Source organism: Exophiala bonariae (genome assembly GCF_035927105.1).
Source record: "Exophiala bonariae strain CCFEE 5792 chromosome Unknown scaffold_14, whole genome shotgun sequence".
Taxonomy (NCBI): Eukaryota; Fungi; Ascomycota; class Eurotiomycetes; order Chaetothyriales; family Herpotrichiellaceae; genus Exophiala; species Exophiala bonariae.
Window position 1 is genome coordinate 776,196 of NW_027042489.1, and position 13,946 is coordinate 790,141.

General features: G+C 49.6%; 5 protein-coding genes across 5 annotated transcripts; 1 reads left to right on the forward strand and 4 right to left on the reverse strand.

The window, feature by feature from the left end:
* Positions 1-77: 77 nt before the first annotated feature.
* Positions 78-2,756, reverse strand: LTR84_002924 (uncharacterized protein; the record flags this gene model as incomplete). The annotated part of the gene is made up of 5 exons (XM_064846524.1): positions 78-971; positions 1,026-2,185; positions 2,233-2,534; positions 2,583-2,669; positions 2,728-2,756. The coding sequence occupies 5 exons, from the start codon at positions 2,754-2,756 to the stop codon at positions 78-80; spliced, it is 2,472 nt and encodes an 823-aa protein (XP_064706134.1).
* A 1,294-nt stretch (positions 2,757-4,050) lies between these two features.
* On the forward strand, positions 4,051-4,359 carry LTR84_002925 (uncharacterized protein; the record flags this gene model as incomplete). The annotated part of the gene is made up of 2 exons (XM_064846525.1): positions 4,051-4,054; positions 4,091-4,359. The coding sequence occupies 2 exons, from the start codon at positions 4,051-4,053 to the stop codon at positions 4,357-4,359; spliced, it is 273 nt and encodes a 90-aa protein (XP_064706135.1).
* Positions 4,360-5,056: 697 nt separating this feature from the next.
* Positions 5,057-6,904, reverse strand: LTR84_002926 (uncharacterized protein; the record flags this gene model as incomplete). Its single annotated transcript, XM_064846526.1, has 7 exons — positions 5,057-5,124; positions 5,212-5,251; positions 5,328-5,513; positions 5,625-5,654; positions 5,723-6,255; positions 6,331-6,418; positions 6,608-6,904. 7 exons carry the CDS (start codon positions 6,902-6,904, stop codon positions 5,057-5,059), a joined length of 1,242 nt encoding a protein of 413 aa, XP_064706136.1.
* Positions 6,905-8,395: 1,491 nt separating this feature from the next.
* Positions 8,396-10,965, reverse strand: LTR84_002927 (uncharacterized protein; the record flags this gene model as incomplete). The annotated part of the gene is made up of 4 exons (XM_064846527.1): positions 8,396-9,456; positions 9,508-10,489; positions 10,544-10,651; positions 10,843-10,965. 4 exons carry the CDS (start codon positions 10,963-10,965, stop codon positions 8,396-8,398), a joined length of 2,274 nt encoding a protein of 757 aa, XP_064706137.1.
* Positions 10,966-12,381: 1,416 nt separating this feature from the next.
* Positions 12,382-13,862, reverse strand: LTR84_002928 (uncharacterized protein; the record flags this gene model as incomplete). The annotated part of the gene is made up of 2 exons (XM_064846528.1): positions 12,382-13,774; positions 13,843-13,862. The coding sequence occupies 2 exons, from the start codon at positions 13,860-13,862 to the stop codon at positions 12,382-12,384; spliced, it is 1,413 nt and encodes a 470-aa protein (XP_064706138.1).
* Positions 13,863-13,946: the final 84 nt, after the last annotated feature.

A 13,946-nucleotide genomic window follows, 5' to 3' on the forward strand; every position in this document is an offset into this window, starting at 1 on the left:
GGATCTTGGTACATTTCGAGGGCTGCGTTACTGTCTATACAGTTTGTTGCTGCCATCAAGAAGGCTCTTCTTCAATATCATCCAAGCTGACCGCTGACCGGGGCTCCGCTACTTTTGGGACGCGGCTCACCAATGGCCCCGAAAGGTGCTGGCTCGGGTGCTCGATGACGCACAATCGTCCCCGATAGTCCTGCTGATAATGGTGAGCTCCACTGCGATGATCCTGGTTGCGACTGATTGATTTTCCATCCCCGCGATATCACATTGCTGGGTGTCTTCGAAAGGCTGGACATTGTAGGCTGTGGTGATACTGCAGGTGATGTACGGTTCTGAATTGCTTGTTGCTGCTGTAGTAAGCTTGCTTGAAAATGCCGGGTTTGAGGAGATATTTCGCGGGACCCTCGCAATCGTTGTCCTACATTTGCAGGTGGGGGTGAGCCAGGTGTCTCTCCTGGCCGTGGTGCAAAAGGCGAATTCATAATGCTAGGTAAAATCGGTCGATTCGTGCCAGCATCTCCCAGTGAAGGAAACGACGAGCTGGATGATCGGTGAATCGGCTGCACAAAATCTTGCGCTGTATAGCCTGAACGCTGGGACTGCTTTAAACCTCGTTCTGCAAACGACTGCGCCGTTGGTGTCTTCAACACGGGATAATGTGACTCGTCGGTTTGATCTATTGATGGAGTTGAATGGTCTAGGGCTTCGGGTCGTGTTAAGTTGTTCACCATATTTTCCATGGCTGATGTCACTGAAGCTGATGCTCCGGCATCCGATACATCCTCATGGTAGCTGAAAGAGTATCCTGCAGCACCAGTCGGTTGCTTGGCTGCTTCGATATCATCTCGACTGATGCTATTCTGATGGCCGTGATGAGGTGATGCTGGTGTCTCTTTCATTGGTGGCTGGCCATCCTCATCAAGAAAGACAAAACAATTTCCGGCGAATTTTAGAGGAATGGGAATCGACCCAAACTGTGCATCACGTGTCAAATGACCATAACTTCAAAGCAGAAGAGAAATGCTTACCTCTCTCCGGCACAAGAGGACCGCGTCCTTGACTAAGCTCTTAATCCGATACAACATCTCATTTGCGGGAGATCGTGGACCAAAGCGAGCTTCGTTGTACTTAGAGTTTGCTAGACCTCGTTGTTCTCTCAGAACTTCGGGAAAAGGGCTAAAGCCCAAAGTGTCAACATCTTCGTCTAAGAGGTAGGGGATCTCTGCAATATCGATAATCGGATATGTGACAACCAGCAGACTGAGTGCTTCGGTATACACACACCAAAATTCGCGCATTTGAACCTTCATCGAGTTGTTGGCAAGCAGATACTCAACTTTGCTCAAGAGCCAGCTGCTATACAGCCGTAGATGTGGAAGAATTCGGCGAGTGACTGGTGTCACGGGTACAAGCTCTTCATCAATCGGTGTCCCCGGCTCTGGGCCCCTGGCCAACTGCTGCAATTCGTCAAGCATGAGTTTCAAGAGCAGAAAAAAAGTGCCAATATTCAGCTGCTGGAAACCTTGATATATCTGTAACGGAGAAATGTCCTCTGCAATGGTTATTAGCACATAGCTTTTAAGTAATAAAGGAGGCAATTTACCGCGAACTCTCCGAGCACTTGCGTCTTCGGCGGCAATGTTGATCAAGCAGAATTTTCTTATTCGAGCATCAAATGGTTTCTCGCGGAGGTCATCTGCCAAACGTTGCAAGATTTCGTTCTGCTGATCGTCGCTAAAGACAAATCCCTCTTCAGCGCAGCGAGAATGGTAAATAATAAATTGATCAGAAAGACCATTATCCCCGTTCACATCAGATGAAGAAATTGGCTTTCTATTCGCGACTCTGTTCCTGATCTTGCGAAACTCGATTTCAAGGTTCCCAGGCGCTTGAGGTGCAGGATTTTGTACCATGATGGCCCGGTAGAGATAATAAACAGCCCGAATATGATCTTCATCAGTAAGCGCAATAACCGCGAGTTGGTTGTATGCGACACCGGAATGCGGATCCAGGGCGATTGCAAGCTGGTAATAGCCTTTGGCGGGACCCCAATCACGTTGTTTGGTTTGTAATTCTGTTTCCCTATATCTAGAGAGGTCACCGAGCTGCACCAAGCTGAGATAGCATGAGCGCACAATTTGCTTCTTCTGTAATTCATCAACAGATATTGCAGGCTCAGCACTGAGGGCTTTTCAGCATTAGCACAGGCTCGTTGATTGGAAGAACCATACTTACTATCCAGTCCGAACTTCTTCGCGACATCGACAACCTCTGGAATATCTCTGAAGTGGGATGCAAGGCGTTGAACATACCCCCTGTAGAATCTCATGCTAGATTTGATGAATTCAAGATAGAGTTTCTCGGCCTTTCGACGTTCAACATGTTTCTTTTTACTATCGGGATCTCGAAACTTGGCAAGGAGAGGTCTGAACTTCTGATTGACTTTTGCATGAGCATCCCATAAACGAGTTTCGGTTTTTGATGCGGTGGCCGCATTGAAATCAACGAAGACGAAGTCTTGACATGCTATTCGTAATCTGGGGTTGTCAGACAATATGAGGATGGTATGGAGGAGCACATTTTACCTGGATAGTTGAGCCTCTAATCTTGTGTAAGCAGGCTCTTTGCGACTAACGAGGACGGCTAAGTCCTTTTCTGCACAATCTACATTTCTGTCGCGAGGATGTCAGCTTTAGACGGGAACGGATCAGAGGCTTGTGGTGGACGCACTTGGACGCCGTTTTGGCGACTTCTTCCATGACGATTGTATGATAAGCAAATAGGTCATTGCGACCGGATCGCTGGTCAAGAGGAGCGACACGCGGAGTTGAGCCCAAAGTGTTGGATCGGTTCCATGAGGACAGTGAATACCACTCCCGGCCGTCTGTGATAGCCGAGGAGGATGAGAAAGTATCAAGCGTAGAAAGACGTGGAGATTGCGGCGAGAGTAGGAGAATAGGCAAGGCTATCCAAAATTGCAACAAGGCAATTCAGTGGGAGTTGCTGGGGCTCGCGGTGGTGGTAAGAGCGAAGGTTGTGGCTGCGCTCGATTCTCAACTTGGAGTGGGGAAATCACGAACATAAGAGGATCAAGTCCAAGGCTAGAAATTCGAGAATACTTCACCGTATTCACAGCCTTGCATTTTTTATTTACACTTCGCCGTAATCTGTAAATTTCCCGACGTGAACTCGGAGATGAAAGTCGCATGAAGTAGAGCTTCAGGGACCACTTTCTCCAGGTGCGGCCAGTCTCTACCACGACGAGATCCTCATTCATCAGCAGTATGGGGCATGGTACACAGTCCTTGCGGCTTGGCCAGACGTGCCGGTCGTTGTATAACTCAAGTCTGTCCAGTCGTTGTCTGCGATCTCGCCGGACTCTAGCGACACAAGCCAATTCCCCGTCAACCACACCAGACCCTGAACTTGAAGAAGCATCATCACTGAGATCAACATCTGGATCGTCTTTCCCAAAGTTTGACCCAGTCAAATCCGCAAGGTCACGGAAGCATCAGTTACCCCGGAGCAGGTATGCCTTCATGACTTCTTTGCCCGCCGCCAATTCCATACTGGTCTTAGGCTCACCATCTTGATAGATACCAGTTCCGTGATCCTAAGTATGATCGCGGGCCCATGCATCCTCACCAGCCTCTACCTTCCTCCAACCCTGGGAGTCGAGAATTTGTCCCTGGACCATTCTCCTCTCCGCGCGTCGAACAATTCTACCACAACATAATTGCTCCCGACTTTATGACAATGTGCTATCAACATACACCCCCCGGTTTTAGAACCACAGAGAAAGGGCCACGTTTAAGGTCTTGGGAAGGTGACTCTCCATATTTCAAGAACAGATCACTCCGTGGACCTCGTGGTGGGGACGTTCTCCGTCTCCTACGGAAGCCCATCACATTTATGAATATCCCTATGATCGAAAGGATCACAGTGCATAGTTTCGTTTCAGGTGCTCTGAGAAACGGTTCTAGCTACCTCCATGTGGCGGGAATGATATTGCAAGCCATAACAAATCAGAGGGTGGAGCTACATAAAGCGAGGATGAGTGAGTCGAAGTTCGGACTCATCAGAGGAAGGACAGTCAGCATGACCACCGACCTTAAGGGCGAAAACATGTACGACTTTCTCGGCAAGCTCATCAACATTGTTCTACCACGCATTAAAGACTGGAATGGTGTTCGAGCGACAACGGGAGATGGCAGTGGAAATCTCATGTTCGGGTTTGAGCCTGATGTGGTCAGCAATTTCCCTGAGATCGAGGGCAATTATGATGCATATCCCCCAAAATTAATTCCGGTAAGTGTTGTGATATTTGACGAAAAGAGGTCGCGAATTAATGTGCAGTCCTAGGGCATGCATATCACCATTCACACAACTGCCACCTGCGACAAAGACGCTAGACTTCTTCTACAACAGCTTGGTATACCGTTCTATGGTAAGATCGTCAACTGATTGATCTCAAGCTCGAGCGGAGTCCTTTCCCGGGTCCACGTGATTACAATACACAGCTGCCTGTTAGCGTTGATGAGGAAAGTGCTTCTAATCCATGTGAAACACATGGGTCACCTCAAATGCGCTTCGCCACTCGTGTTGAGAACGGGTCGAGAGAGGAAAATTCGAATTGCAAAGGCCTACAACTGGTCAATTCCACTAACGTCATAGAGATCGTGACCTAGACTATGTACAATAACAATATACCATGAAATAGTGGAAACGCACTAAAAAATTTTCCAGAAAATGGATCCGAATCCTGGGATTTGGCTGTTTCATTGCATACATGACTGAAAGCAGGTGCAGATTTTCTCCCCTAACGATCGACTGCAGACTGGATATACTGTACAAGGCGCCCCCACACGTTCAGCCTTGCCCAGTGCTCTCATCCACCACCTCAGGAAGCAAGCTAAATCAAGAATCATAATTTCGAGTGAACAGACCTACTGACACGTTTCAAAACACAATGTCCTCAAGCTTCCTGTGACCGGCCACTCACAAGACCAAGATATGGATTGTTTGCTATTTGGTCGACGAACAGGGAAACAGGTGTCACTCACTGCTGCAGGTTCTGAAGAATACCGGCCTCGAGCTGTCCCCACAAGCCCATGATTTTGAGATCACCTGTTACGTGGGAAATTCCCAAGGGTCAGCAGATGAATATTCATGACGAGAAAGCAAAAATAGTATCTCCGGAGGGGTTAAGCCTACCAAAAGGAATGATTTGCGAGGCAATCATACCACCGACACCCTGTGTGTGAGAAGGAGAGCCGAGTTAGCAATTGCAAGAGCTGTCGGGAGGTGGAACAAAGAGGCCGATCACATACCCTCTGCCTGTCGGCCCACCAGAACAAGTTCGGAAGTCCCGCCCACCATCCTGTTCCCTCGCTGTGCACGGCCGAATCTTTCAAGTGAAGGAAGAACGTCAAGCCCCAGCCTTGTGGGATATCATGTGGCTCCGGGTAAAGCTCAGGTAAGGGGTTGGAAAGAAGTCTCTTTGGTGGGTCGATGGCCTAAAATGAAAGGCGGAGCCGCGGTTAACTTCGCCACTTGTTGACACGCCCGATTTGGGGGAGAAAGGGGCGGCGGAGTTGGAAGCTGTTGATATAGTTTCTCGGACTTACCTGGCGAGCGAAATTAGGGAACTCGGGAATCTACGGCCCAACACGTTAGCGACCATCTGGGACCATCTCGGCCAGACGACTGGTTTCTCAGATCTCACCTGGTTTGTGAACATCAAATCGACCGTCTCCTTCTTCAAAATTCTATTGCCGCTGGGGGCATGAACACCATCGTTCAATAATGCGGCGATAACCTGCACATATTCTGTGGGTTTGGCGAAACAGCCAGCCCCGCCCTGCTGGAAGACACCATCAATCTCCTCCTTACCCTTGGCGTACAAAGGTCTCCGATTCAGATGTCCGTCAAGGTTGAGCGACAGACTACCATCGGGAGCGCGAGCGTTCATAAACGCCAGATTTCGCTTCATCTCGTCGTGGGGGAACATATTGATGTTCTTCAGGCCGAGGGGTTGGAAGATATGTTGTTGGAAATAGTCGTTGAGGCGAAGGCCTGAGGCGCGCTCGACGAGTTGCCCGGCCCAGTCGATGTTGATGCCGTATTCCCATGCCTCGCCGGGCTGGTTCACCAACGGCTGCGAGAGGTAGTCGTGGAAGGAGCCGGAAAATTCGTCAAGCCCTTGCGCTCCAGCCCAGTCGACGAGGCGCTGGTCGAAAAAGGAGTAGCCAAAACCAGCTGGATTGTCCATGGATTAATACTTTTGTTGTCTGTTTGAATGTACAAACATCCTTCTAACTAGGGGTCACTTACCGGTGTGAGATAGCAGCATTCTTAACGTGATGCCTTTTTTCTTCGGAACCAGCTTTCCGTTGTCCCAAACTTGCACAGCCTTCAGTTCCTGTGAGTTCAAACAGAATGAATATCAGCAGGTACTCTTGAAGGATGGATTGTCGAAACCCGGATTTCTCATGCTCTCTTAAGAAGTCATTGAAGAATGACAAAAGGCTCAAGGCACAGCACACAGAAACCCTCAACTAAAAACCTCCACGAAGAATGGAAAGCAGAGAAGAGGAACAACAAGACTCACCGGAGCCAACTTCTCGACCAGCTCGACATCATCAAGCGCGAGCTTCCCCTGCTCGACGAGCTGCATGGCAGCAATACCAGTGATCATCTTAGTGCAGCTGGCGATCCAGAAGACGCTGTCGAGCGTCATGTCCTCAGACCTACCGGCGCCAGTCTTTCCGGAGGCGTGTTCGAAGAGGACCTCTCCATTCTTGTTCACCGCTGCGAAGACTACCCCCGGTGCACCTGACGGGTCGGATGTCAGGGCGTCGATTTGTGATTTCAGCTCTGGGGCGGCGGAGGAGTTGAGTTTGGCCATTGCGTTGTTGTTGGTTTGGGTTGATGGGATGGAATGGCTCTGGGACGGGCTCTGGTTTTTGACCTGGGGTTTGTGAGTAGTGGGTCTACTGGGTCTCGGGTAGGATTGTCGCACAGTCAGGAAAGCTACGATGTCGGCTTGAGAGATACAAAAGGCGATATCAGAAGCCGAAAAGTAACTTGTGGTCTCTTGGTTAGGGAGTGTACTTTCGTTTCAGCCGTTTAAGTGTACCACAGACTCACGACAATAATGCTTTGCCTTCAGCGGAACAGAGTGACAGGGGGTTTGAGGCGGGGTAGGGTCAACATATATAAGTACACGTTTCATGAGTCAATTTTCGAACATGGCTAGTCGCCGACCAGATCCATCATCTACATTAGCGGCATCCTCGGAGTAGGACAACGGGCACGGCATCAGACTTTCGGATGCGAATGCCAAAGCGGAGAAAGGAAGAACGAAGAAAGAGGGGAGTGAGTAAAGAAGCAGAACAGGCTTTCGATATCCTGGGCTCCGGATCCAACAATGGCTGCTATTATGCACCAGGCATAAAGTCAGCGACGAAAGAAGATCCAGTGCGCGGATCCGCACATACCAAAATCACACGCGGCACTTCTCGCATGCGGGTTGGGCGATTTGGAGTGTTTCTACCATAAGCTGGGCTGGCACGCAAAGTACTAACACGTCAGATGTATGGATCGGTTCGGTCGCAAGGTAAAAAAGTCAGACCTTGGGTAAAGAACTATTTGGAAATGCAAGAAGAGGGGCTCACCCCGCATTTCGTGATCGTTGTCCGCCACAGTGAAACAGAGAAATGTTCGGTACAAGTCAACCTGCTCCTGGTGAGCTTGAAAGTCAGGTGGAGGCTAGTTTGGGGAGATGGCCACTAGCATTATGGTTCTTCGATTCATCGCCTACGAGCGTAAGAGATTCCAATATGGGCCGACGGAGGAACTTGAAGCTTTTGGGTAGGAGACTCAGGAGCGCCAAGATTTCGTTCTTGCTGGAAGTCAGCCTTGTCGACTCGACATTGCCCCGATTGCCTATGGCTTGCCTATGGCTTGCCTATGGCTTGCTGCACGGATTGCTATAGGGATCCACCATGAAACGGTCCCATTCTGTGAACAGTGTCTATGTCGTCTTTAACTCTGAGGTGCATCAGAAATACCAAGGCAAATCCCCCGGGCAAGCGTACCTCGTATCTAGCATTCCAGTGAGGTAGGACAAGGCTGTTTCGCGAAAGGGGCATGAAGTCCAAGTGAATGATATTGTTGTTATTGGATGGATTTCTTATGACAAGATGATAACGACAGGGTCTAGAACCAACTTGCTAGTGGTCAATGCATTCGGAATGAGAATGCAACAATTGCTCTGGCTGCAAAAAGAAACAACGAAGTCCCAAGGACAATAACAAGCGAGCACGTGTATGACCAAAGAGACGCTCGCTGAAAGTGAACGATCAACACCACAGCTTTGAGAAAGACACTGAACCAATCACATCACCACACACTCTCTGTCTGGCTTGTCCCCTGTCCTGACTTTGCTTCTCGTCAGGCGGACGCGACTCTTTTCTCTCTTGTGCCCTTTTTGTGACTCTATAGGTTGCCTGACATTTGGTGGTTGGTTGATACTCTGTTGCTCAGAGTTTGTGCCATCACCAATATCTGTGACGTGGATCTCGGCCTTGGGGGCACTATCAGGTAAGATTTCTCGACTCCTCCTGGCTAACTTGCTAAGTTTTCGGCCTAAACCGTCACCTGATTTGCTCTGCGCTCTTGAAAGAGACTGGCCACTTGATGAAGGGGAGGAGCCAGAAGCACTGTTGGCTGGCACATTCAATCTATCAATTGATTGTCCTGGAGGCAGATCTGAGAAGGATATGATGCTAGCTCTTCTTGTTTCTGGGGGTGACCGGCCTCTTGGGTCGTCGGGAGCTAGAACTTCAAAGCTCAGCCGCCCTGATGGTGGCTGTTTGTCATCTGCAGGATTAGTTGCTGCAGAAATAATTGACAATTCGCCCACAGACGCATTGCGGTCAGTATTGGGATCCAAAGTATATTCCCCTGATGTAATGTGACCAGGATCCCCTATGATAGGTGCAATTTGATAGAATAATAGATAGGGCGTTTCCTCTTTCAATGCCTTTTCAATGTCAACAACGGTAATACGATGTGGCGCAAGGTCATCAAAGCGCATCCATGTTTTGCTGCCGTCTTCAATGCCACGACTGCTGTCCGATGTCTCAGGAGGAGCCGTTCCACGGACCAATGCAATGTAATGACCAGAATTAACCGAGTTGCCCCTATGGCAGACCACCGACTGTAGAGACAGTTTGAAATTACCATGAAGGGCCCCAGCTTCCTCCAATTGATCATCCTGAATGAAATGAGGTACACCAATCTCAATGGGAATATCGATCTGGGTGTTGAGGCGAATCGCATCTCCATTTGCGGTCATTGAGTATCGCTTGAGACAAAGACCAAGAATTGGTCGCTTGGATGAAAAATGAGCGGCAACCTGTGCGTCGTTCTTCGGAGCATTATCAGTGTACCAGGCTGCAGTAAGTTAGTGTGATATCAGACGCGAGGCTTAAAAGGTAATCTTACGGATAAGGCTGAAGAACTGCCAAGCGGGCATCATCACTTCTTTTCGAACACTTCCAGCACGTGGTCTGCCGGCAAAATCTTTTGATTCAGTCGTTCCCATAGGCACGAAGCCGCTTTCGGTTCGAGGAATATAGCGTTCTTGTATAATACTCGGGGTTCGGAGTCGGTTTGACGGTCGGAGCGGGGAGTTGAGAATTGGCGAGGAGGATATGGGAGTGATTGGAGAGGAATCCCCATCCAATTCCACCGTTTCAACGTGGATTGCATTGGACTTGCGTATGGAATTGAGCGTTGAGCGACGTGTCATATATCTGCGAACCTCTATTCGGTTGTTGAAATAATCTTCGAGGCACTCCTCAAGGGTGATCTCATCTTTCTGCCCGATGAGATCTGGCGGGATCGCGACCTCGAGGAGTCTTTCGTTGATGAACTTGTGGTCATCGGCAGTGTCTTCTCTCCCGGTGTGGTAGATGTCCATCTTCAAAGTCAGTAAAGGCAACTCAAGCTTCCCAGTGATGAACGAGAAGGCTTCAGAGGCATCTTGCTGATGTAACTCGGCAGCTTCTTCCCATCCACATTCCGCGAGAGTTTCTTGCATCACCTTTGTAATATCTGTGGTGATGAGCTTTCCGGATCTCAACAGATTCACCCAAAGGCGCAGCATGAAACCCAGTTTGTTCAGAGAGAGATCGTCGAATGAATTGTACAACATTGCCTCGAAACTATCGAGACGGGAGAACATGGAGAATAAAGTTGAGTCGAGGTAGCATGTGACGCCTTGTCTGTTCTGGGCACCGAGGAGTTTTGTTCTCGGGTCATAAGGGGTCACAATGCCTTCCGAAGCATCAGACATTGCAAGTAGGAGGTCGCAAGCAGGGTCAACCTCGCCCGCGGCAGAAATGGATCGCAATGCCCAAAGAATCTGGGCATCACGTAGCATGACCCCTTTGGCTTTGATAATGCGTTGACGCACAGTCTTGACCTACATGTCGACCATCAGCGAAATGGAGTCGGCCAGATGGAGATTGAGGCATACCTTCAATTCTTCGGCTTGAGTGTGGGTAGGTCCATGGGCGTCAAATAATCCGTAGAAGTCCGCCGATGAGGTTGGATCCACTGGTCTGGCAACAACATCAGGGCTCGACTGGGTAAATGAGCGAATCAGTATGGATTTGAGAAAGCCCATGAGGAACTTCAAGAAGGGATGGAAGGAATACGGAAAACTCATCACGACTTCTGGTACGAGTGCACATGGATAGGCAGAAATCCTGGAAAGTCGACATTGCCAGGCGTAATAAGACTGAAGAAGGAACACCAAAGGTAGAGACGACTTACGGTGGAAGGGCTCGATTTAACCTCAGGCTGATGGTGGTGTAGATGGGGATGATGATGATGGTTGTCAGTGCCGCGGTTGCGCTTGCCCTCGCGTTTGGAAAGAAAGCGGTTGATGCCACTCATAGTGACGGTCGTTTGCGAAGACAGCGGAAACCGCGCTCGTCGCAGTCGAGAGGTGGATTCGGATGCTGCAATACTAGTCTACCATGTTGAATTGAGGTTATCCTGTTTGGCAAATGTTCCGCGATGACTTATCGGTTTGCCCGTTCCAGAGATCACCGCAAACTTTCTCCCCACTTAAGAGATCATGACGAGAGATGCACAGGTTTGGATAAAGATGTCTAGTGAACCTACATATGTCAACGAAGACTGGGAATACTCTACGTCGAGTAGTAGTATCATCGGTGCCTGAATTGGCAATCTCAGCTCAGCAGGTTGCGTTGAACTCGGGCGTTCTTAGGCCTTTGTTTGCCCCACGAGCACGAGCTCTTGTCCCTCAGATTTCGCCCCCAAACTCCTTCGCGACTCTTCGTCTTCGGAACAACTTTGCGCCACGGATAATCCCCAACAATAGTCGGCCCCCGATTGGTTGAAGTCTGACTGCACGCCAAGACAATTGAGCTTCTGCTGCAGACTGCGGTTGCTCTGTTGAAGTGACGGCGACACCATATTTCACTTCCTTCCAGTCCCAGAAGCTCGATCGATCGCGGGACTCCTTCCCCCCAGTTACAACATGTCGACCCTCACTCGCACGTTTAAAAATCTGTGGAGGATTGGCTTCAAGGAATATGGCCACCAGATGCAATATATTGTGTGCACATCTCCCACCCAAGCTGCGGTCGAGCTTGTCTCTAACTAGCATGCAGGGCGATACAAAATTCGGCGTCCTTGTCGGCACCGACAGATACGGAAACAAGTACTTCGAGAATCTGGAAGAGGATCTGCCTCTACGGACCCGATGGGTGCGCTCCACTGGCAACCCGTTCATCAAGGTCAATCGCTAAGCAGCACACAGGTCGATTATAAGGACAAAGAGTTAGATGCAAGCCATATTGAACCTGGCTGGCACGCCTGGATGAGCTACAACGTCGATAAACCTCCCACTGAGGACAAAATTATGGCCCTTGGTGTACGGCCTTGGGAAAGCAAGACCCCGATTGTCAACAATACCGGGGGAAGGGCAGCATATCGACCCTACTCAACGTACGTTTACCTTCGAATCAATCGCAGATGCTTTACAGCGGGTAACTGACTACTGAACAGGACCAAGCCAAAATACCAAGCATGGGAACCCGTGGCCAAGGAAAGAACTGGTGGTCCATGAATATTTAGTCGTTACCTTCTCTTGACCATAGAAAGATGTTATATCATCAACGGTCTGTACAGATGCATGTATGAGGAGTTTGGGAGGCTTCGCATAAGGGAAGCCAAAATTCAATTTCATTGATTGCAAACAGGGGTATCTCGTGATCGTTCATGGCAACACATTCATATCCCTCCATCAACGCCATCCAGGTCTGATCATGTCCTCAATATTCATCACGCTTTTTGCTTGGGTTGATAGAGTCTTGCGGGCCCCAACTCGGCACGAACTTCATCGAGCTGTTGCAGCCCAATCTTCTCGTTGCCATGTTTCCCACGTTTGCCTTTCACACCCTTGCGCTTGCCACCAGGGTTGGCTTTGTTCCAGTCACCGAGGAAGTCATCCATCATGCCGTCGAAATCCTGCCTCACGGCCCCCTCGTCCGCGAAACTGGCCGTCGATACCTGTGACATTTTCGAGCGGCCGGTCATTCCAGTCATGACAGACATGCCTCCATCCATATCTTCAAACTCGTCATCCTCGTCGAGCGCATACATCTTCTCCACCTGGTCAAAACGCGCATCCAGTAATTGCTGGCCAGATGTGCGAGCGAGAGATGAGGAAGTCATAGAATATGCACTTGGGTTCGTCAGAGCACCCTTGCGCTTCTTCTGTCGAAGTGGTGTCCCATGCAGAGTGTATAACGAAGCTGCCTTATCTTGGACGGCAGATGCTGCAATAATGGAAGCCGCGGCCGGAGCAGGCTGCCTTTTCATAGTGTCTCGCTTAAATTTCGCAAAGTCCCGAAGCCAGTCGCCATCCTCAGCCGCCGCCTGTTCAGCATCCAAGGTATCGGTGCCGGCCTCTGGAGCCGGAACAGGTAAATTCACTTGGGAAGCCTGTTGTTCATGTTGCTCATGTGCCTTTTCTGTCGCGTCGGAATCCCATCCACCGTCGTATTCGTCGAAATTAGCTTCGAAATCGGCAAGTTCGAGTTCACCATAGCGACCTTCCTTCGCCAGAGCACCGAAGATATCTTGATCATCCTCGTTGTCAACGTAGGCGTCATCATCCAAGGCTTCGAGAATCTCGCGGAGTCTAGGATCCATATCAGGTTGAAAGCCTGCGATTTCATCCGGCACTTCCTGTTGATTCTGATATGTCCGGGCTCTGGTAGCAGTGGAGAATGAAGAGAATAAATCGCTGCCAGCCACACTTTGGCCATCATCCAGAGAAACTTCTCGTAGAGCATCCTCCAATTTCATAGGTTTTGAATTGGCTTTGCCCTTGCCTTGGGCTGACGCCGGTGCTGCCTCAATAAAATGTGCCTCTCCGCCACCTGTACCGACATCGCGGAGATGCTGCATGTAGTCATAAGTGGTATCGTCAAAGAAAATTCCATGTTCGGCTGCTTCTCCCTCGTTTTCCCGCATGTGCTCGAAATCCACGCCATCCTCCAAATCTTCTAAGTGCAGACCGGCACGTGTAGTAGTAGCCCTCTCGGCGGAGGATGAAGAACTCGGACCGGAAGTTGGGTAGAGGGCACGCTCACCAGCGGACTCATCGTGAAGAGCAGGGTCATTCTGTGGGCGGTAGAGGAGTTGGAAGGTCTGGGCCTGTTTCTTATCACTGCTTTAATGTTAGGTTCTGTTGGTGGCTGAAGAACATAGGCTGTATCTTTTCATTTAGGTACTTACATCCATCTTTTTCGTGGCATCTTGATTGGTAATATGCGATGAACGATGACTCTTGAGCCGATGAAAAGTCCCGTACAAGAAATGGTGCAGATGGAATTCTTTGG